Genomic DNA, 23,747 nt, shown 5'->3' with positions numbered 1-23,747 from the left:
AGTGAACATGACATGTTCAGAGTAGGATTGAAAAAAGAGTCTGGCAGGTGTCAGAGGCATGTAAGGGCGCCCTGGGAGATGAGAAAGCAGTGAGGGGCCTTCAATTGAGTGGGTCCATTTTCATTCAGGAGTGGAGCTACGTAAACAACAGTGACAGCTGACTGTGGTGAACGAGGAAGAGTATCTGGTATTGAAGTGTGGATTGCAGAGGGTAGATCCTGCAGACAGTGAGACCAGTTTGAATGTCACTGTGATCATCTGAGTATTGGGGATAGTAGCTAGCAACAGAAACACAATCCTTTAGGTAAGTAAAGATTTTATAAATAATGAGATACAATGAACCAGAGTCAAAATGATTGTAAGAAGAACTATGATGCCACTGATAAAATCAAGGGACTCTGGGAAAACAGCTATTAATACCTTGGTGAGGAAGTTTGGACATCTTGAATCTGATGTAGGACATTCAAGCTGAAGGGCTGGGTAGGCAACTGAAAATGCAAAAACTGGACCTCAAGTAAGAAGGCAGTGAAATGCTGAGTGTGGAGATCTCTCTTTATGCTGAATTGCTTCCTTCTCCCACCCTAATCTTCCCTACGTTTTTTCCAACCTGCTTCACAGCCTAGAAGCCAGGTTTGGACCATCCAGTACATCAAGCTGAACTTTCTTGTCTTCTGGTTTTCAGTAGAGCTCAGCCAAAGGCAAGCACCGGCAACAGACTGAAGGGGTGAAGGAGAACATAGTTGAGGTGTCTCTTTCTCCTGGCTCCTTGTTTTGAGATCTGGCTGGGTCCCTGCTCAATGGAAAGTCACAGCTCCTAGCCATTAGCACATGAGAACACGCAGGCTATAATGGCATCCTCAGGCTGGGGCATGTTCAAATCTTTCTTCCCTCTCAAGGGGACAGAAGCGAGCCCTTCCAACGTGCAGGGCTGATTTGAAGTAGAATGTTTATAACCAGACTGCCAGTGAGTCCTCAATGAGAGGAGAGCTTAGAGGGGAGAGATTAAGGAGTCCATAGAGAGTCTCATCCTACTGATGCTCTAGTGTTTCTCAGCTTGGGTAAAGGTTTGATAAGCTACTCGAGGAAAGTCACCTAACAGTTATTGCGCACCCACCACGTGCCAGGCAATGGGGAGCTTTCCCTAGCTTACCGTTTTTAACGACCAGTAGCCCTGGCCAGCGGTTTATAGCACGCGCTGAACCCTAGAGCAGGAAGCAAAAGGTGCAGAAATTCTGTGGGAAGGCGGCTTCCCAGGGCGGGTGTGCTGGGGACCCAAGCGGCACCGCGGGGAGGGGGCTCTACGCGCTCAACCCCGTCCCAGGCACTGTCCGCCGCCTCCACCCGCCGGCCTCCCGCAGCCTGGCCAGCGCCATGAGGACCAAGCAGGTGAACTTGCTGATCACCCTGGTCGCCGTCGCGTTGTTCAGCTTCTCTTGCTTCTGCATCTACAGGATAACTCAAACCAGTAAGCGGCGAGCCCTCCTCCCGCCTCCTTTCCCGCCGCGGGGGCTTCGGGGCTGCAGGAATGCAGGCGGGGCGGGGTCGGCGGGTGCGGGGGCGATGCGGGAAGCTGGCGGCAGCCGCCCGCGCTGGCACTGGGAGGCCCGCGTCGGTGCCTTCCCGAGGCCGCGCCCACCCTGGTCAGCGGCGGCTGGGCTGTAACCTGCGCCCCGACCTCCTCCTCCAGGGCCGCGTCCGACCTGCACGCGCGCTAACGGATCTGGCCCGGGGTACCCGCCGCTCCCTTTTCCTCAAAGGTTCAAGGACCCCGTCTGTGCACTGCTTTTCCCCTCTCCTGTTCTTCCTTCTCGAAACTATGGCTGTCTGACCCCAAGAACTGCCCTTACACAGCCAGCATCTTTCCTCATCTTTCCTCCTTCGTGGTCCGGGTTACATCACCAGGCCCCGCTTCATGCCTCCCTCCTCCCTGGAGTGTATTTTGCGTACCTGAAAAGAGGTGGTAGAAAGGAGAGGGACGTCCCTGACCACCTACAGCGCGGGCCCAGCGCCTGGACTTCTCCGATGGACCTGTGTTCCGCTCCCACACACACTCAAGATGTAATTTCTCCAGGCCCATAGAAGTACCAATTTAGGAAACAAAGGTACAGGTTGCCCAGTTTAATTTCAATTTCAGATAAACAATTATATATTAGTATAAAAAATTGCATGGGACATAATTATTCTAAAATATTTACTTCTTTTTTATTTTAATTTCAAATTTAACCAGGTATCCTATATTTGATCTTTCAACCCTAGTTGTCCGCGGTGTAAAATTTTAGCATTCAAGTAGTTAAATTTTTCAATTTAAGACTTAGGAATCCTGCAAATTTATGAACCCAGCCTTCCACGATTGCTCTTACGTTGTTTTCAGTTAAATTTTCGTTTATTTACACATGTATGACTTAAGTGCACACAAGGTAATCTTGGTAGGAGTGCTGAGGTTGAAGTTTGGGAGTGGCTTCATGTTTTAGCCCTCCAGTTAATACTAGATTTTATCATCATATACACAAAATATTCTATATCCTGCTTGTTTCAAAGATTAGGAATGCGTATTAATTTATCTGCATTATAATATTTCTACTAATCTTTATAGTCATTTGACATAGTTTCCCTCCTCTTCATTTTCTATAAAGAACATCATCCAAATGTCTATTTATTTTAGCACAATGAACAATAAGCACACTTACAACAAAAAATAAATGATTTCTTGTAATTAGAAAGCAAAATGTAAAGTTTTATAGTAATTTTTTTTAAGACAAAAAAAGTAATTTTAATTTTTTTTCGCTGTTGTTGCCCAGGCTGGAGTATAGTGGCCGCTGCACTGCAACCTCTGCCTCCCAGGTTCAAGCAATTCTCGTGCCTCAGTCTCCTGGGTAGCATGTGCTACACCACGCCCGGATAATTTTTGTATTTTTAGTAGAGATAGGGTTTCACCATGTTGGTCAGGCTGGTCACAAACTCCTGACCTCAGGTGATCTACCCACCTAGGCCTCCCAAAGTGTTGAGATTACAGGCGTGAGCCACCGCACCCAGCCTAGTAATTTTGGAAGGTAATTTAGAATGTTAACCTCAGAAGTTTTAATATCATTAATGATTTTATAATGAAACTGTAGACCTTGAGATCCTTACAGTCATTTTGGTGTGTTTTCTAGTTATGACAAGGAAAAAGAAGTTTGATTCCTCAAAGCATTTATATCGTCATCATTCATGTGTTCAAGTTCAGAAGCAAGATACTGTTCTTGAGAACGAAACACTCTTAAAATAACAGACAAATCAGATTTTTTCATTTTTTAGGTATGCCTTTCTGCGGAACTTAGCTCTAAAATAATTAGGATATCAATCCTATAATGAGCTGTTCTCACATCAACAAAAGAAAACACAGACTTCACTTAGTTTCTGAAGTAATGATTTTTATAAAGCACCAGAGATAGTCCCAATGTCTTAAAAATTTAACCTATAGTTGTTATTCCTATCAGTGAAAATTTGGGAACGTTTATTAGAAAGATGGCCACCACCTAGTGTTTTATTCTTTCTCCCTCTTTAAAATTAACTAAATTTTGCTGGGCGTGGTGGGGTGGCTCACACCTGTAATCCCAACACTTTGGGAGACTGAGGCAGCTGGATCACAAGGTCAGGAGTTTGAGACCAGCCAGGCCAACATAGTGAAACCTCGTCTCTACTAAAAATACAAAAGTTAGCTGGGCATGGTGGCGCACCTGTAATCCAAGCTACTCAGTAGACTGAGGCAAGAGAATTGCTTGAACCCAGGAGGCGGAGGTTGCAGTGAGCCAAGATCGCACCACTGCCCTTCAGCCTGGGTGACAGAGCAAGACTCCATCTTGGAAAAAGTAAAAACTAAAAAATAAATTAAATTAAATTAACAAAATTTTATGGGTATATAACCTTTTTGTTCATTTTTATAAGCTCATAGTATTAACAGTTCATAATTTGATCAACAAATATGCAAGCTCTGTGAGGACAGAACGTATTTCCTGTTTTTACCTGTTCTGTTGTGTTCACTACTGTGTCCCAGCATGTGGAAAACTACATGGCATGTAATGACTGTGCTAAATATTGGATGAATAAATGAATGGTTGAAATAATGAAAGACTCAATGAGTTTAATAGCTACCTATTCACGTTGTAGGCACCAAGTGAACAGCATCAAAGGACACCCCCTCCCTTTCATGAAGCTTACATTCTGCTTAGGGGAAGTAAACAACAAACAAATGATATAGTTACTATATGATATCAGGTGTTGGCAGGGTTAGGGAAAGGAAAGTGCTGTTTTAAAGGAAAGGGCTGTCAGAGAAGGATTACCTGAGCAAGTTATATTTGAGCAGATTCTCAAATGAAGTGAGGAAGCATCATGTGTGGATATCTGGGGGAAGAGTATTTCAGACAAAGGGAAACGCAAGTACAAAGGCCCTGCGGTGGAATCTCCTTGATTTGTTCGAGAAACAGCCAGGAGGCCAATGTGAACAAGGGGGAGAGTGACAGAAGTATTATATCATGGGACCATAGTAAGGACTCTGCATTTTATTCTGAATAAGATCGGAAGCCATCAGAGTTCTGTGCAGAAGAGTAACATGATCTCACACATACATTTAAATATTATTGGATGTGTGCTACGAAAGAAAGAATGCTTTCCTTTACTCCAAGGATGCTCCAAGAATTTTTAACTTAAACTAGGGTTTCTCAATCTTAGCGCTGTTGACATTTTGGGTTGGGTAATTCTCTGCGGGGAGAGGGCAGTCCTATACGTTGTAGAATGTTTAGCAGCATCCGTGGGTACTATCCAGGAGATGCCAGGAGCAACACCTCCTCTCCCGTTGTGACAGTGTCTCCAGGCATTGGCAAACGTCTCCTGAGGGAGAAATCATCCCTGGTTGAGAATGAGTGGCTTAAATAATTAGAGAAATGGAGCTGCCATTTACTGAAATGGCAAAGGCTGGGGTAGGAGCAGGTTTGCGCGTAAGGTCACTATTTCTCTTATGTATGAAGTGCTTATTAGAGATCCCAGTGAAAGTGTTGAATAGGCAGTTGGATGTATCAGTCTGCATCAGGATTAGCAGTATAAAGTTGAGAACTGTTAGCATATAAAGCCATGAAATGTGATGAGATCACCTAGGGAGTGAACAAAAGGAGTAAGTCTTGGGGAATTTCAGTATTTCAAAGTAGAGGAAAAGCTAGAAAACTGAAAGAGCTAAACCAAGAAGATATTTCAAACAGGAGAGTGCAATAGTGTCAAATAATGCTGAGAGAACATTCTCTAGTAATGAAAAGCCATCTCACTCACAATCTTTGAAGTTATCATTCCCACATTCTTGGTGAATGCAGCAGGCCCTTGATCTCCAGGGTCTCAGTTTGAGTAGGTACTTCATCCCGGTCACCTGGAGATGATAATTAAGGTAACTGTTTTGCCAGTGCCTGTCATGGAATTCTAGTATCCTATTTTCCATGGTCAGTGTGGTGGGTTGTCATTGCATTTAAGCCCAAGCACATCAGGTAACCAATTCCAGATTTTCTTCTTTGAGAGTGTTTCTTGGGTAATGCAACCACTCCAGGAGCCCCTAGTCATCTGCTAGCTACCTCCCTTGGAAAAGCCAACACTTGTCTGCCACTTCCATTGACGATCCTGGCCCTGTGGCTGGCCTGCTACTACTCTTGCCTCTGGCCACTGCCTCAATGTCTGACACCCCAGCAAAGGCTGGCAGTTTGGTGGAAGAATCACCAAAAGGAGAAATACTACCTCCTTTCATACACCCTCTAATTTAGCACAACTGCCTCCCATTGGCAAAATATAATGAGAATACCACTTGCAAGGAAATCTGGGACAAGCAACAGGTTTCCAGTTTGATCATACAAAGGAAATTTAGAGGGGCCTATAAAGACAGAGTGTCAACAGACACAATTTTTAGAAAGTCTTGGAACAAAGAAAACTAAACAGCATCTTATATAGGGACATCCATAAGTGTGATAAAATTACATTTTAAAAAGTAAAGGAACAGGCCAGGCGCAGTGGCTCATGCCTGTAATCCTAGCACTTTGGGAGGCCGAGGTGGGCAGATCACGAGGTCAGGAGATCGAGACCATCCTAGCTAACACAGTGAAACCCCATCTCTACTAAAAATACAAAAAATTAGCCGGGCGTGGTGGCGGGCGCCTGTAGTCCCAACTACTGGGGACGCTGAGGCAGGAGAATGGTGTGAACCCTGGAGGCAGAGCTTGCAGTAAGCCGAGATCGCGCCACTGCACTCCAGCCTGGGCGACAGAGTGAGACTCCGTCTCAGAAAAAAAAAAAAAAAAAGTAAAGGAACAATAAACAGATACAGTTTGGGAGAGTACTGTAGTATCATCATGCGATGGGGTGGGAGAGGAATCAGAGATGGAAGCAGAGGCATCGGGTAACTTTCAGTTATTAGCTTGAGTGATGAGCTATTAATTTTACATTATGTTGCAGAACTTACCTATGTATTACATGTCTTCTTTTGCATATATAACTTTTTAATCAATAAAAAGAATTTGTATAGTGGGAATAAGGAAGCAAGAAAATGGAAATGATAGACATATAGTACCCCATTCACTTAAAGATGTAAAAACAATAAGAATGTATTTTTGAAAAAGTTCAACTTGGGATATAAACACAAATGACTTTTTATTTTTCCAGTAACTCCTCATATGTGTTCTATTGAGCCCCCTTCCTGCTTAGATGTTTAGAGAGACAATGAAGACTTATTCTGTGTCTTTTTTGGTCACTTTCGGTTATTCAGTCTCATTCCTGTTTTTAAAGACCCTGTTTCATTATTTTTAAAACTTTAATCTCCTAGTCAACTTGAAACTTTCTTTTCCTTTCCATGCTGGACAGGCAAGACTTGTGGTTCAAGGAAAATGGAATGGCAAATGAGAAAATGGCAAAAATTCCACAAACACTAGTGGCTTAAAACAATCTTTTTTTTTTTTTTTTTGAGACAGAGTCTTGCTCTGTCATCCAGGCTAGAGGGCAGTGGCACAATCTCGGCTCACTGTAACCTCCGCCTCCCGGGTTCAAGCAATTCTCCTGCCTCAGCCTCCTGAGTAGCTGGGACTACAGGCGCGTGCCACCACTCCCAGCTAATGTTTCTATTTTTCACAGAGACAGGTTTCACCATGTTGGCCAGGCTGGTCTCAATCTCCTGATCTTGAACAATCACTTTTTTTAAACTCTTGATTTAGTACAGAAATTCACAAAGGGCTCCACTGGGCAGTTCATCTATAATCTGAGGTGGTGTCAACTGGGACATTTGGAGCTGAAGGCTCTACTACTAAGAAGTCTTTTTCCCTCACAGCTCCAGCATCTCTCTCTCCTCTCCCCACACAGTGGTGCAACCTCCAAAGCCTCTCCTCGTGGCTTGTGTTTGTTTCTCACAACATTGTGGTCTTAGCAATATTATACATTTTCCCCCCCACAAGGCAACTACCTTTTAAAAGGCAGGAAGTGGAAACTACCAAGCCAGTTAAAGGCTATACCCCAAACTAGTACTGCATTACTTTTGCTATATATTACTATAGTGAAAGCAGTCATAGGGTGAACCCAGATTCAAGGAGGTAGAGAAATTGACTTCTTGATGACTGACTGGGAAGGTCAAAGTGCACAACACCATTTGACCTGGAGGCTATCTTTGGAGAAACAGTCTGCTGCACCCGCCTCCTTCTTTCTTGTGCTTCCCTTGTGGTACTATGGTGGGAAAGAGCTGGAGGGACAGAGGTTTTCTTCCATGACAGCAGCCTGGTGGTTTCAATTTCTCTGGAAGACACTTGGATGTGGCAGACATCTACTGCCCTTGTAGGGGTAGTTTGTGGCTGCTTCTGAGGGCCTGCTGTGGTGTCTCCACTCTCTATTCCCTTAAGGGATATCCATCTCCTGCTTGAATTCTTCCTCTCTACCTCTGCCTTTGCCAGAGCCCCTTGTTGCTGGGAATCTTCTGCCTGGCAGATGACCTTCTTGAAGATGACCTGCAATATTCACTTGAGCCACAGCCGACTCCTATGTCTTTGCCGCTTCAAGCTGCATGCCTGCAGGCTACTTCATATGTTCCCCTTCTTGGCTTAGCAGGATCTCTCCCTTTCTCCTGCCCCTTTTCATCTGGCAGCAGAATTTTGGTAGGTCTAACAATTTTCGGGGTAAAAATGTTCCTCAGCCCCTGAATTGGTGAGGAGAGGGCTCATTCTGGAGCACCTAACTTTATTTCTTGGGGATCTCTCTTCCCTTGATGGAGGGAAAACACCCTCATCTCAATCCAGTTGGGGGAGTGTTTCGCCAATGTGTATGACCTTGTGGGAATATGCCAACAAAATAGATTGTTATTACCATCCATGGGGCAGAAGAGGAGCTCTCAGACGCAGCTGTAAGTAAGCAGAATCCAAGGTCCAAATGTGGGTTATTCAAGAGAATAATTGAAATGTCCTGTGGAATTTAAAATACATGTACAACAACAATGAATGCCAGCAATTACAAGAAAAGGTAAGAGAGGGAAATGGAGTTAAATTTTACTACAACTATTGTAGAACTATTGAGAAGTGAGAATGTAAGAATTGGTATTTGACTATTAAGTCGAGGATTCATGTTGAAATATCTAGTTGAACCACTAAAATAACAGTAAAATAGCATAACTATATCACTAATTGCATTAAGTGTCCCAAAAAAAGAAATTAAAATATTTCCTGATTGGATATACGACAAAATTCAACTTGATGATTACTAAAAGAGACATATTTGAATTTTAAAGACAGAAATTTTGGAAGAAAAGGGATGGAAAAATACCCACAAACCCAAACCAAAATAAAGTTGATGTAGCTGTATTATGTTATCAAGCAAATGGGCTCATGGCCCAATGTATACAGAAGCCAGTAACTTTAACACTGGCTTTTGAGAAAAGAAATTTTTTTTTGCAAAACCAGCCAGCAAGGAGATCAGACTCAGTCTCAAATCTTTGTCTCTTATTGGGTCTGGGCCAAGTTTTAAGGGATCATAGGACACGGGAAAAGATTTAGGAACGTTGGCTTGGCAGGGTCTAATTGGAGGGCTTCCAGTCTGGCCATTGATGGTAAGGTATGTTGAGGCAAACTTTAGCTCCAGATCTTCTGGGCCAACAGATCCATCGCATATGAAAGAGTTCCAGCGTTCAGGTTCTGGTCACGTCCCAGGCTTCTTGATTCAGAGGGAGGATTCATTGGTTCTGGGTGTGGTTAGAGGTCAAAGTTTTTGCTATTGCACTTGCCCAGGCTATATGAATTGCAGTTTGGGGCTCTGCTACACCTACAAGGTAACTGGACACCTTTCAACAAAGTAGGTCCGGTTTGGGCTGGTCTTGTGGTTATATCAATATCAGCAAAGAAGACTCTAAAACAAAGTGCAACATAAATGTTGAATAAACATAGAAAAACCACTAGCAATCGAGAAAATGCAAGTTTAAACCATGAGTTACCAGTTCATGCTATTCTGTTCCTTAAATTAGGAAATTGGACATTTAGTGAGAATGTGGAGCTTTGAGAATTCAAACTTCCCTTGGAGGACTACACATTCAGTCTCTTCTGTTATGAAACGTATGCCTTTCCTATGTCTTAGGAATTCCACTACTAGTAGGGTTGAAATGAGTGTACAGCCTTATCAATGGTTTATGGCCAACATATGTTTTCACTGATCAGTACTTATATCATACATGTTGTTAAATATTTTAAATAACATCTCTACCACCAGATATATGCTAGGGAAGCTCTTGAACATGTTTACTAAGAGACATGTACCAGAATATTCTTGGTAGTGTTTCTTATAATTGTTACCGACAATAGAAGAGACAAACATGTTGTGGTATATTCAGTACATTGGAACATTTTGCATCAGTAAAAATGAATAAACTACAGCTTGATTCGTCAATATAAATAAATCTCAAAAGCATAAATTGAGCTAAAGAAGCAAGTACAGAGTTTTATTTATTAATGTATAAAACCAAGTGTAAGTCAGCTTGCAAAAATAGTAAAACTATAAAGGAAAGCAATAAATGATTAATACAAAATTCAGGATTCTGCTTATCTGGGGGTAGGGAGGAAGGGGAATTGGATCTGGGAAGGAAACAACTAGAATATCTAAGGCTGAGGTAGTTTGTGATGGGTTCATGGATGTTCATTTTTATTATTATCCTTTAAACTGTCTTATATACGCTTTGTAATGTCTAATATATTCTGCAATAAAGCCTAATGCATAGAGGGGCCACTCACAGGGAATTTAAAGGGCTTAGTACGTAGTTTGATTTGATTATTGCAAAGCATACATGGGGGGAGTAATCTGAAATGTACTTTATGTTTTTAGTTTCATCTTCTAGTAATTGCCTTAGATATTCTTTATTTGGAAACACATTGGGTACAAGTAAACTAATAATAAATTTAAAGTGACCTGCCAATGCTTTAACATTATACCTTTTGCCCTTCTATTTGCCCCCTGAGTGACTTACATATGTTCCGCATGATAAACTGTAGTAGGCCATTCTTGCATTGCTATAAAGAAATATCTGAGACTGGGTAATGTATAAAGAAAAGAGGTTTAATTGGCTCCCAGTTCTGCAGGCCCTACAGACATGGTGCTGACATATGCTCGGCTTCTAGGAAGGTCTCAGGGAGCTTTTACTCATAGCAGAAGGCTAGGCCGGAGCAGGCAGGCATGTCACATGGCAAAAGCAGGAGTGAGAGAGAGTGGCAGGGAGGTGCCACACACTTAACCAGATCCCAAGAGAACTCACTATCATGAGGATAGCACCAAGCCATGAGGGATCATCTTCCCCCATGACTCAAATGCCTCCCACATTGGTGATTACAATTCAGCATGAGATTTGGTGGGGATAGATATTCAAACTATATCACATACCATACCATTTCACAGTCTATGCACTTAGGGTGTTGTTTTCTGAGGCTGGAATGCCCTTCCCTTCTTTCTGCTGTAGGCAAGCTTCTGTACATACAAGTTCTCAAGTCTTCCTTCTTCTCTGAAACCTTCTCCACCTCTCCTACTCCTCAGTTCTCCTTAAGAATTAATCATTCCTGCTTTCCTGTGCCTGTGGCACTTTGAGGATAATTCCATTTTAACAGTATATTATAATTAGTAAAGTTTAAATATATGCATCATTCCCACATTCCTTGCAGTCTGATTGTCAGGAGCCAGATTTTATTCATATCAATTTAATTTAGAGCAGGAATCAGATTTTATTCATGTTTATTTACCTAGCACATACATGGCACATGGCAAGTATTTAAAGGAAGAATAGAAATCTCAGCATGCTTCTTGCTACTGGAGGTGTTTAGTGAATGAAGTGAGGTCAAGTCACGTTCATGGCCATGTTGTATAGGACCTGGTAGAGCAGGGCAAGTAAGCACTCAGGGAACTATTTATAATCTTTGAGCAGTGTTTCCAGAAGATTAATCAGGGATTGGAGGTGAGAGACCAATTAAGAGGCAATTATAATAGTGCAGCTAAAGGCAATAAAGCTTGAACTATGCTAGTATCAATGATGATAAAGAGAAAACCATGAGAGTGGTCTCTCACAGCCCTTCTCAAATTTTAATGTGCATAGCAGTCAACTGGGAATCTTATTAAAATGCACAATCTGATTGTCTGCATCTGAGGTCTGGGGTGAGGCCTGAGGTACTGCATTTCTAACAAGCTCATAGCTGATGCCGGAGACTTATGCCATCCAGTGTGGTAGTCAGGTGGCTTTGAAGCACTTGAAATGCAGCTAGTGAGTGCAACTGAGAAACTGCATTTTTTATTTTATTTTAACTAGTTTGAGTCTACATTTAGTAACTGAAATTGTGAAAAATATTTCTCCATTAAGCAAAACTGTACTGTTTTGGTAGGATTACATTTCACTGTAATTATTAAAATTTAGCATCTGAATTGAGATGTACTGTGAGTGTAAAATACACGCAGGATTTAGAATATTTAGTACAAAAATGTAAAATAGCCCATTGTTTACTTTTATGTTGAAACATTATGGATATATTGTATTAAATAAAATATATTGTTTAAAATTACTTTCACTTGTTTCATTTGTTTCTTTTCACTTTTTAAAATGTGACTACTAGAAAATTTTATATTACAGATGTGGCTTGCATTTTATTTCTACTGGAACACAATGCCTTGGAGTCTTGCTGTGAGAGGCACAAATCAGTGGCACTTAGGATCTAGCCTGGAACCTATTTTTAATGTGCAGAAGTCACATTCACCCATTGCACACTTGAACTGGTGTTTGTTTTCACAATTTCACTGCAGAGATGCCCAGTTGACTCAAAGCATCTAATTATTGTTTATTTCAAACCTTTGCAAAATAGTGTTATAACATTTCATCCTCACTAAATACCTGGGTAAATATGCAAGTAATTTCAATATTTTAAATAGAATATTGATGAATGAATTACCAGGGAAAAATGTACAAGAAGCAGATCTAAGATTAGAGATTATGTCCTTTAACATTTCTTTATGATTGTTGCTGTAAATACTGCTTCCTCTTGAGAAAACTCTTTCTTTTCATGTTTACCAAATTGATCCCTAGGGACTGACCTGCAATGTAGAAACCCACATAGGTTGCATCACCTATGACATATTAACTCAGAACACACAATCCATTTTGCAAAGAGAACATTACCTGGGAAACCCTAATATCATGGGCTTAAACTACATCCCCCTCTAAGGTTTGTAAGCATCTTCAAATAGTATCTACAATATGAATATTTAAGGCTTATCTGGATAGGTGCAGTTCTTTTGATTAAAGCATGATTCAGTTTAAGAATCACTAAAATTAGTTCTTATACTGACATGTCCATTCATTTCATTAATTTATTTATTCATTGAGCATATATTTGTATAAGAGCTGTATGCAAATCACTGTTTCAGATAGTTGGAATTTAGTAGTAAAAAGTTCCTGCTGCTCTCATTCTAGAAATCTCTGGAGTGAAACATGAAAGCAGTCAATACATAATATGAAGTCAGGTGGTGATAAGCTATTTGAACAATGAGAACACATGGACACAGGGAGGGGAACGTCACACACTGGGGCCTGTTTGGGGGTGGGTGGCTAGGGGAGGGATAGCATTAGGAGAAATACCTAATGTAGATGCACGGGTTGATGTGTGCAGCACATGTATACCTATGTAACAAACCTGCACATTCTGCACATGTACCCCAGGACTCAAAGTATAATAAAAAAATAATAAGGGAAAGACAGGGGTGTGCTATCTTACAAAGGATGGCAGGGTAGGCTTCCCTGAGGTGGTAATGTCTTAGCAGAAAACTGAATGAAATTAGGGACCTCCTGCCACAACAGGATATGTGATAAAACAATGAAAGGATATGAGGGAAGAGCATTCAGTGCTGAGAACATTGCAAAAGCCAAAGCCCTAAGGTGGGAGAGTGTTTGGCTCGTGTGAGGAACAGCAAGGAGGCCAGTGTGGGTGATGCTGGGCTCCCTCAGAGTGAGGCAGGAAGGGTAGGAAATGAGACCAGGGAGGAACTCAAGGACTGATCACACAGGGTTTTGTGGGTCATGGTAAGGACTTTGGTTATTTTTGTAAGTGTGATGAGAAATATTTTGGAGGGTTTTGAGCAGGGGAGAGGAATTATCCAATTTTTGCCACAGGCTATCCACTTGTGTGCTCTTGTTCAGACAAAACAGATGAGTGAAAAAATAGTAAATGTTTCAACCCAAATGTATTATCATTGCTTTTATTTTTTTGAGACAGGGTCTTGCTCTGTTGCTCAGGCTGGAGTGCAGCAGTGCCATCATGGCTCCACTGTGGCCTTGATCTCCTGAGCTCAAGCAATCCTCTCACCTTGACCCCCTAAAGTGCTGGGTTTACAGGTGTAAGCCATAGCATCCATCCAACATACTCACTTTATTTCCTTTGAATACATAACCAACAGTGGGACTGCTGCATTATGTAGTTCTATTTTTAATTTTTTAAGGAGCCGCCATACTGTGTTCCATAATGGCTACATTAATTTATATTCCTGCCAACAGTGTGCAAGAGTTTCTTTCTCTCCATATTCTCACCTTTTGTCTCTGATAATAGCCATTCTAACAGGTGTGAGGTGGTACCTTGTTTTAATTTGCATTTTGCTGATGATTAGTGGTATCAAGCACTTTTTTATATACTTGGCCATATGCATGTCTTGTTTTGACAAATATCTATTTGAATCTTTTGCCGATTTTTTACTTTTTTTGCTATTGAGTTTCTTATATATTTTAGATATTAACCTCTTATCAGATGTATGGTTTGCAAATCTTTTCTCCCACTGGACAAATTTCAACCCATAGATTGTCTCTTGGGTTGAAATATTTTCAATCCATGTTGTCTCTTCACTCTGTTAATTGTTTACTTTGCTGTGCATAAGTTTGTTTAACTTGATGTAATCGCATTCATTTATTTTGTCTTTTGTTATCTGTGATTTTGGAGTCATATCTGAAAAATCATTGCTCAGACCAGGTCAATAAGCTTTTTCCTAATGTTTTCTTCTAGTAATCTTACAGTTTCAGGTCTTACACTTAAGTCTTTCATCCATTTTTAGTTGATTTTGTATGTGAGTTGAAATAAAGATCTAATTTTATTCTTCTGCATGTGGATATCTAGTTTTCCCAACACCTTTTTATTGAAGACACTGTTCTTTCCCTATTGTGTGTTCTTGGCAACTTTGTCAAAGATCAAGTTACTGTAAATGCGTGAATTTCTGGGTTCCCTATTTTGTTCCATTGGTCTATATGTCTGTTATTATGCCAGTACCATGCTGTTTTGATTACCATAGCTTTGCAATATATTTTGAAGTCAGGTAGTGTGATGTCTCCAGCTTTGTTCTGTCATTCAAGATTGCTTTGGCTTTTTGGGGTCTTTTGTGGTTTCATATGAATTGCAGGGTTTCTTTTTCTGTTTCTGTGAAAAATGTAATTGGAATTTTTTAAAGGATTGCATTGAATCTGTAGATTGCTTTGTGTAGTATAGACATTTTAACAATATTCTTCTAATCCATGAACATGTGATATCTTTCCATTTATTTGTGTCTTCAATTTCTTTCACCCAGATTATATAGTTTTCAGTGTACTGTTCTTTCACCTCCTTGGTTAAATTTATTCCTAAGTATTTTATTGTTGCCATTGTAAATGGGGTGGTTTGACTGATTTCTTTTCTGGATAGTTTGTTGTTAGTGGATAGAAACTCTACTGTTGATTTTGTATCCTGAAACTTTAGTTTATGTGCATCGTCATTACGTCTTCATAACAGCTCTGAGGCAGGGATTTTTATGTATGCATTTACACCAGAAGGAGCAGAGGCAAACAAAAATTAAGCAATTTTCCCCAGATAACACAAATATTAAGTGTATTATACATGATTTGACATCAGAGCCATCAGAACTCTTAAAAGAATATTCTGTAATTTATTTAGCAAATGTCCTACTGTTGGGCACTTTGGTCATTTCCAATTTTTAAAAATAATGCTAAATACTATGGCCTATGTTAAATATCCTTAGTCCAAATCTGTGTACATATTCCTCATAATTTTCTTCAGATAATTCCTTAGATGTGTTTTTGGGGGGTTAATGGGATTACACTCTAATACAAATCTGATACAGGCACACCATGGAAAATTTGTAAAACAAGAGCACAGAGTAATAAAGGAAAAAATCATTTATAATCCCACTTTCCTCATATCACTATATTTAACATTTTGTTCTTTCTTTCCAGTCTTTTATATTTGTACCTATGCATGTATTTACACATATGGTATATACTATATGTATATAGTACTGTATATATACACATATAATACATATATAGTACTATATATAACTATATTGAAACATATTTTACATTCTTACCTATTATAGAAAATTGTGTGACACCATTGCTACATGTACAAATATATACATGTGTTTTCATTGCAGATAATCGATTAATTAATTGTAGAAACCATATTTTGGAGTTTAAAGAAAATATGCTACACTTAAGAAACAAAACTGAAAAAAATAGCCAAGAGATGATGAAAGTTTTGAATCGAATGAAGTATGAAATTACAAAGAAAGAAAATTTGTCAGGAAACTTAGGTTTGTGTTGATTTTGTTTTTGTATATTGTTGTTTATTTGTTTTGTTTTGTTTTTGGAAATGTAGATTCAATGTCTTATGATTTTAGGGCATCTTCTCTCTATAAACTTATCAGTACTGGTTCTTTTATTGTGAGACGTGCAAAAATCAGGTAAGAGATATCACTGACCTACTTCCTCTCATCTTGACCTCGAAAGTAGTGTTCCTGTGCTTTCTGGCTCTGTGAATTGCACCACCATCCATGATCCATTCAATAGATGCAACCAGAAACCTGAGGATCACCTCTGACCCCTCCCTCTGCCTCTTGCATACTTCCATGTCAGTAATAAGCAATCCTGGTTGATTCACCATTCTATATATCTCAAAAATCTGTCCACATTTTCCATCATCATTTCTGCTATATTAGTCAGGCAACCTTCCTGCTTTACCTGAGTGACTAGTAACATACAGCTAATTTTTCTCATATAAACCTTCAGTGGCTTTCCATTTCTCCAGGACAAAAAGTCCTGCCTTGTGCATCCCGTTTGTACTCCAATCCTCCCCCTACTCTTAATCCCTGGCAACCACTGATCAGATCTCTGTTCTTATTGCTTTGCCTTTTCCAGAAGCCATGCAAATGCAATCAAACAATGTGTAACCCTTTGAAACTTGCTTCTATCACTTAGCACAGATTTACCCAAATTGTTGGGTCACCAATTGTTCTGTTTATAGTGCTGAGTAGCATTTCATTGTATCGATGTTCAATGGACATATTGTTTATCCTCTCACCAATTGAAAGGCATTTGGGTTGTTTTCAGGTTTGGGCAATTACAAATAGATGTTACTATAAGCATTCATGTACATGTGTTTGGTATGAAGAGAAGTTTTAATTTTTTTAGAATTCATATGTAGAAGTAGGATTGACAGGGCATAGGTAAGTATATGTTTAACATTATAAGAAACTGCCATACTGTTTTCCAGAGTGGCTGTACCATTTTTCACTCCCTCCAGCAGTGTATGATAGTTTAGTCACTCCAGTTTATTATAGCCATTTTTTTTTTTAAACAGGCTCTTGCTCTGTTGCCCAAGCTAGAGGGCAATGGTGCAATCTGGCTCACTGCAGCCTCCACCTCCTGGGCCCAAGCAATCCTCCTATCTCAGTCTCCCAAGTAGCTGGGACTACAGTCATGTGTTACCACACCTGGCTAATTTTATTTTTTGTAGAGATGGGGTCTCTCTATGTTACCCAGGCTGATCTTGGACTCCTGGCCTCAAGCAAGCCTCCCACCTCAGCCTTCCAAAGTGCTGGAATTACGGGACCATGCCTGTCCTATTATAGCCATTCTAATGTCATGATATCTCACAGCTTTATGTTGTATTTCCCAGAAACTAATGATGTTGAACATTTTTACTATTTGCCATCCAGATATCTTCTTTGGTGAAATGTCTGTTCAAACGGGGAATGCAATGGCACAATCATGGCTCACTACAGCCTCCACCTCCTGAGCTCAAGGGATCCTCCCACCTCAGCTTCCTGAGCAGCTGGGACTCCAGGCACATGCCACTATGCCCTGCTGCGCGTGTGTGTGTGTGTGTGTGTGTGTGTGTGTGTGTGTTTAGAGATGAGGGTCTTGCTATGTTGCTCATGCTGTTCTCAAACTCCTGTTTTGCCAGTTTCTTTAACTGGGTGATTTTGTTTTCTCCTTGAGTTTTGAGAGAGTTCTACACATTATCCTGGATACATATCAGATGGATATGTGATTTGGAAATACTTTCTTCCAGTTGGTGACACTCTTTCATTCTCTTTCTGATGCTTTCAGGAGGCAAGCATTTTTAATTTTTGATGAAGTCCAATTTGTGAATTTTTCTTTTATGTATTGTTTTGTTCTTTGTATTGTTATATTGTATCTAAGATCTCTTTACCTATCTCAGGGTCATGAAGGTTTTCTTTTTTGTTTTTAAAAAAATTCATAGGTTTATGTTTTACATTTATGTCTATGAACATTTTTAGCTCATTTTTATAAACAGCACGAAAAACAAGTCAATGTTCAGTTTTTTCCATGTAGATGTCCAAGTGTTCAAACACCTTTATCAACTGTCTTTTCTACATTCAGTTACTTTTGCAACTTTGTCATAAGTCAGTCAACCATATTTTTGTGAACCTACTTCTGTATTATATGATCTGTTCCATTGTTTCTATATCTATTTTTTATATAATATCACACTGTTTTGACTACATTGCTATGTATTATGAATTAAAATTGGGCAATGTGCGTCCTCTAACATTTTCTTTTTCAAAATTGTAGAGGCAACTTCTAATGAAGGTTACAAATATAGTCATTAAATTTTAGGGGCTACAAAGCAAAGTTATAAAGATACAAATTTAATAAAGTGATATTAATCAAAGTAGCAGAGTAAGCCAATTACAGCATGTTTCAGTTATACTTTTTTCATTTGGAACTGACAGTTCCATTGTCCTCTGTGTATCTTATAATTCTAGGCTTAAATTAAATATTACTTTATAAATAAATATGAATCAATAATAGTTGAGCTATATTTAGCATTATTATTTTGATAATTTACATTTTAGAGTATTTCTTTTATATATTGAATGCTAAATTAATCTGTGAGTTTATTAACACCCCTTTAAAAAAATTATTCCAGGGGGAGAAAAATCCCTATGATCATATACTCAGAAGCATTATTTTTTTTTCTTTCAGTTGCACAGAAAGCAGACATATTAAATAAAAATGAAACAGTATCTAATACATTTGAAGACTTAAAGTTCTTTTTTCCTCATCTAAGGAAAGAAGGTAGAATTTATCCTGATGTAATCATTGGCAAAGGGAAAACTGGTGGTAAGAAAATTTAGAATTGGACAATTAAATACAGGTATTTTGATCTTTGGGGACATACTTTTAAGTTTTAAGATGTAATCCATTAATATCTTAGATTGATATGCAGACTACCAGCCTGTCTGGCATTAATTTGGATTACTGGAAGTCAGTATATTGTCTGGCAGAAAATAATAGTTTCATAAACATTTGGTGACTTGAATTCAAATTTAGCATAACACAAATGCTTTGAAAATAAGTAATATAAGTCAAATATACATTAAGTATATGCCAAATGTTTGGCAAATCTTTTCCCCTTGTTTTTGGTAAATCTATTCTTACCTGGTTATTTTCCTATTTCCCAGTCTTTCTGGAGACCGAGATCAGTAATAGCTTTATACAACAGCTAATGTTTGAGGTAAGCCTTGACAAATGAGTTCAGGTTCACCAAGTATACAAGACAAGAAGAAGCTTTGGAGTTTGAAGCAGGAGTATTAAGCTAAGTCTCAGGATACCTGCCTTTCCTATAAACCTCACTCATTCCAGTGAGTGAGTCACCCTAGGCCAAGCCCATCGGCTCCATGTTTTAACATACAGTTTTGTTGGAACATAGTTACGCTTATCCATTTACTTGTTGTCTATGTCTGCTTTTGTGCTCCAATGGCAGAGCTGTGTAGTTGCAACAGAGATGGTATAACCCAACAGCCAAAAATGCTTACTATCTGCCCCTTTATTTAAAAAAAAAAAAAGTTTGCTGACCTCTGCTCTAGGCAGTTCCTTGGGAATAAGTAGTGTTGTTTTGTATCATATGCCTCTGATGACATCGTTTATCTATTGCATTCTGTGTTCCACTTACTGAGTTCTATGTTTCCTTACATTATCTCATTTAATCTTCACAATCCAATGCAATAGGCCCTATTATTGTCATCTCTGTTTTACACCTGAAAAAACTGAGGCTTAGAGAAATTAAGAAACTTCTTGAGTTCATACTTGTAAAACTCTTTACCTGTATATACATATACATGCATATGTGTTGTGTGAATGTATGAGAAAGTACATGCTAGACAAAAGCTATAGATTGTAGGATGAGGAAAAGTTGAAAGACACACGCAAGAAAAGCAATGCATAGAAACGATAAGATATTAGACACCAAGAATAAGCATAACCTTGCATAAGCATCAGCAAATATAAGTGGAAGCCCATGACACAGAGTGAAAGGAAGGAGAGAGAGACACGGTGGTGTTTGGGAGGAGCAATAGACCTCCTTGTGTAGGGGGTTGGAGGGTTGAGATAACCCAGTTATCAGAGCTGTGTTAAATCCAGAATAATTTTCTAATTCCCCAACTATTTATTGATCTCCAATCATGATGTATATATTTATCCTTCTTTTGAGGCCCTTTTGGTGGCTTTTCTCAATTACTAGAAGCTATTTAGGGAAGATTCTGTTCCAGGCAACTAAAAAAATCCTAACACATGAAACATATGTAAAAGGATTGAAGCCTGTGGCAAGGCCTACTGGGGAATCCATCATCAGTCTTGTTTATTCTGTATTCTAATAGATCTTGGATAATTTCTGCTCTCTGTAGCCCCTCTATAACTATTTTTTATTGAGCCCCTCATCATTTTGTGCCTGGTTTATGGAAACATATTTGTAATTTCTCTTGTGATTTTAGTATCACCAAAGTCAATCCATTCTTCATACTTTCCTCAAAGATATGTTAGTAAAATTCATCACTGATCATACTTGACTCTTGTTTAAAATCCTTCAGTAGACCCTCAGTGCACATGAGGTGAAGTTAGCCCCTTGGCAGGGTATATGCAGAAAAGGCTGTATCTTTCAAATCTCGGTCTCTGCCATGCCTCTCCTTTCCAGAAACCACAAACCACTTGCAGTTCTCACAGACAGGCCAAGCTCTTTGAGAACAGATAGGACAAGCTTCATATATTCTGCATGTGCTAACCATGGCCTGTAATGAACATACCTCCTCTGGCAAACCGTAACTGATTTGTAATGTGACTCCCTTATCCAATATGATTTTTCAGCTTAAATGACAACTTCTCTGTGAATTCTTCCACATCTCCTCATTTAATAAGCTTTTACTCTGTTCTGGGCACTTCTTAGGCCCTGGGATATGGGGTGAACAAGACATAGACCTCCCCTTCATAGAGACAAATGATAAGGTAATTATAATATAAAGTGACTGGTGCTGTGATAAGGGAAATACCAGGGTGGAGCCAAAATCCTATGCTATGCTTTCTGGAAGAAGTGTCATATAAGTGACATGAAGGGCAAAAGAATTGGAGTAGACCAAGTAGGGAAGTGGTAGGTGGTGGATAGCGGAAAGTAGAGGGTGGTCATCCAGATAGAGGAAAAGAAATGTGCAAAAGTCAGATGGCAAGAAGGCCTAGCAAGGATGTGTGTCTTGCATGCACAATTGGGGCTGGAGGGTATTAGTAGCAAGACCATGGACACAGGCCAAATAATAAAGGGGCTTGCCCATTTATTATTTATTCAATTTCAACTTATTATCATTACCATGTGTCAAGTCTTTATGTTAAGGCTGGATTTATAATGTAAGCACACATGAAAGCGTCTCTGCTGTCACCAAACTGACATTCTAGATAGCACAACAAAAAGGGGTGATGAGTACTATGAAAGATAAGGTAAGAATGCATAGCTGGTGAAAGGATTAAGCATCAATTTGTGATCAAAATGACTAATATTTAGTTGAATCCTGAGAAATAAGTAGAATTATCAAAGGAAACTAGAGGAAGAAGAGTATTCTAGGCAAAAAGAATGGCGTGTGCAAAGGCTTTGAGGTAAGGGTGGTATTTGGTCCATTCGAAAAGTGTGGGTAGTTGAAAAAAAGGGATAGATCAGGACCAGGTCACTAAGGGCCTTTTAAATTCTTGTAAATGCATTGTAAGGCATAGGAAGCCATTCCAGGAATTGCCTTTATACTGTATCTTACAGCTTGAAACTTGATTCCTGCCTCAATCTAGCCATAAAAATCAATTCCAGGTAGATTGCCGCTCTAAATATGAAAGGCAAACAATAAACCATTAGAAAATCACTCAGAAGAATGTCTTTATGACCTGAAGATAAGCAAAGATTTCTCAACAAGACCCAGAAAACCCAAACAATAAAGAAAATGGATGACAAATTGCACTACATTAAAATTAAGAATTTCTCTTCATCAAGGGGCAAAACATTGAAAAGGGAACCAAGAGTGGGAAATAATATTTAATAACACCTATAACTTACAAGGGGTTCGTATTCAGAATATATAAAGAGTATCAATACAATCAATAAGAAAAATGCAGACAACTCATTAGAGAAATGGGCAAGAGCTTAAACAAGGATTTTACAAAAGAGAATAGCCAAAAGCCAGTAAGTGGCCAGGCACAGTGGCACATGCCTGTAATCCCAGCACTTTGGGAGGCTGAGGTGGGCAGATCACTTGAGTTCAGGAGTTCGAGACCAGCCTGGCCAACATGGTGAAAACCTGACTGTACTGAAACTACAAAAGTTAGCCGGGCATGGTGGTGCACGCCTGTTATCCCAACTACTCGGGAGACTGAGGCAGGAGAATAGCTTGAACCCGGGAGGTGGAGGTTGCAGTGAGCTGAGATTGCGCCATTGCACTCCAGCCTTGGCAACAGAGTGAGACTCCATCTCAAAAAAAAAAAAAAAAGAAGCCAATAAACATGTGAAGATATGTTCAAACTCAATAGCAATCAGGGAAACACTGATTCCTGCTGTTCCTTCCAAAGTTCCGTAGTTTTTCTTAAGTAAATACTTCTCAGTTTATCAGGACCCTGAAATGACTGTTTTGACCTTTTTTTTTTTTTTTTTTTTTTTCAGTTTTATTACTGCTTTCTAGAAAGAGGATTTTCTGAGTTTCTCACTTAGCCATTCTGGAAGTCCTTATCCCTATCTTAAAGAGGGGGACATAAGGCTGGAGATGTTGTGTATCTTGCCTAAGCCCATAGGGCCAGGTACCAGTATAGTTACGATTGGTAGCCTCAATCTTAGCTGCACCCGTACAGCCAAGATGTGTACATCTTGGAGCCCTAGTGCTCCAGCTATTCTTTGGCAACAAAAGTTACTTAGAGATGTGGATTCATTCCATCAAATCATTTAGAAATTACTTCATACATTCTTTCACAGATGAAAATATTTCATAGTAATTTTTTCCTGTTTTGGGTTCCAGTGTCTTGTTAGGAAAAGAAGAGAGAATCGACCAATATGTGACATTTTATACTCAGTTAGATGAAGCTATAGTAAGTGGAAAGTGGTTAGTTTTATTTTCGCTACACCAAAATCTTTTAACATGAGAACATCTTGGAGTCTGCTTAGTGCTTTTACTAACAATCCACTGCAAATTTCCTCAAAAAGAAAATGAAATATGTGATAAAAATTAACATAGTTTGGATTATTTTTGTAATACAGTTTCAAACACTCATTTTATTACCATAAGACTAACCCAAACATAGGAATAAGCATAGAATGAATGCTAAACTATGTTTTTCTCTGTGGTATGGAATGATGATTTCATACTCCTATGTCCGCAGTTTCTTTTGCGCTAGGTATTTCCACTGTTAACAGAGGAAATTATAGTTACCTGAAACAGACGCTGACCTCTGTTGTCTCCAGGATGACGCTCTCCCAAGAGAAGGATTCTATAGTGATTGTCTTGGTCGCAGATGTACGTATACAAAATAAGGAGCTCTCCTTATTCTCACCCTATGGTCTCCAAATTCCTTTCCTCAATGGTAATAATCATTGTACCATGTTGAAAACTGTTTTCTTAAT

At 39.4% G+C, this 23,747-nt stretch overlaps 1 protein-coding gene across 7 annotated transcripts in view; it reads left to right on the top strand.

Moving 5' to 3' along the window:
- Nucleotides 1-308: 308 nt before the first annotated feature.
- MGAT4D (MGAT4 family member D) overlaps nucleotides 309-23,747 on the top strand; it is a 56,230-nt gene continuing 32,791 nt past the window's right edge. For 5 of the 7 annotated variants that reach the window (XM_054484322.2, XM_054484321.2, XM_054484320.2 and 2 more), the window contains exons 1-4: nucleotides 309-1,465; nucleotides 15,961-16,119; nucleotides 18,818-18,955; nucleotides 23,507-23,640. In XM_054484322.2, the coding sequence (XP_054340297.1) occupies nucleotides 1,372-1,465; nucleotides 15,961-16,119; nucleotides 18,818-18,955; nucleotides 23,507-23,640 (525 nt within the window). In that variant the 5' untranslated portion in view covers nucleotides 309-1,371. The remainder of the gene's footprint in view (nucleotides 1,466-15,960; nucleotides 16,120-18,817; nucleotides 18,956-23,506; nucleotides 23,641-23,747) is intronic. The other 2 variants (XM_054484323.2, XM_054484324.2) reach the window with 2 other exon arrangements.

The sequence above is a fragment of the Pongo pygmaeus genome, chromosome 3, assembly GCF_028885625.2.
Source record: "Pongo pygmaeus isolate AG05252 chromosome 3, NHGRI_mPonPyg2-v2.0_pri, whole genome shotgun sequence".
In the NCBI taxonomy this organism is placed as follows: domain Eukaryota; kingdom Metazoa; phylum Chordata; class Mammalia; order Primates; family Hominidae; genus Pongo; species Pongo pygmaeus.
The sequence above is the reverse complement of the archived record's forward strand: the minus strand, read 5'-3'. Positions and strand labels throughout refer to the sequence as shown.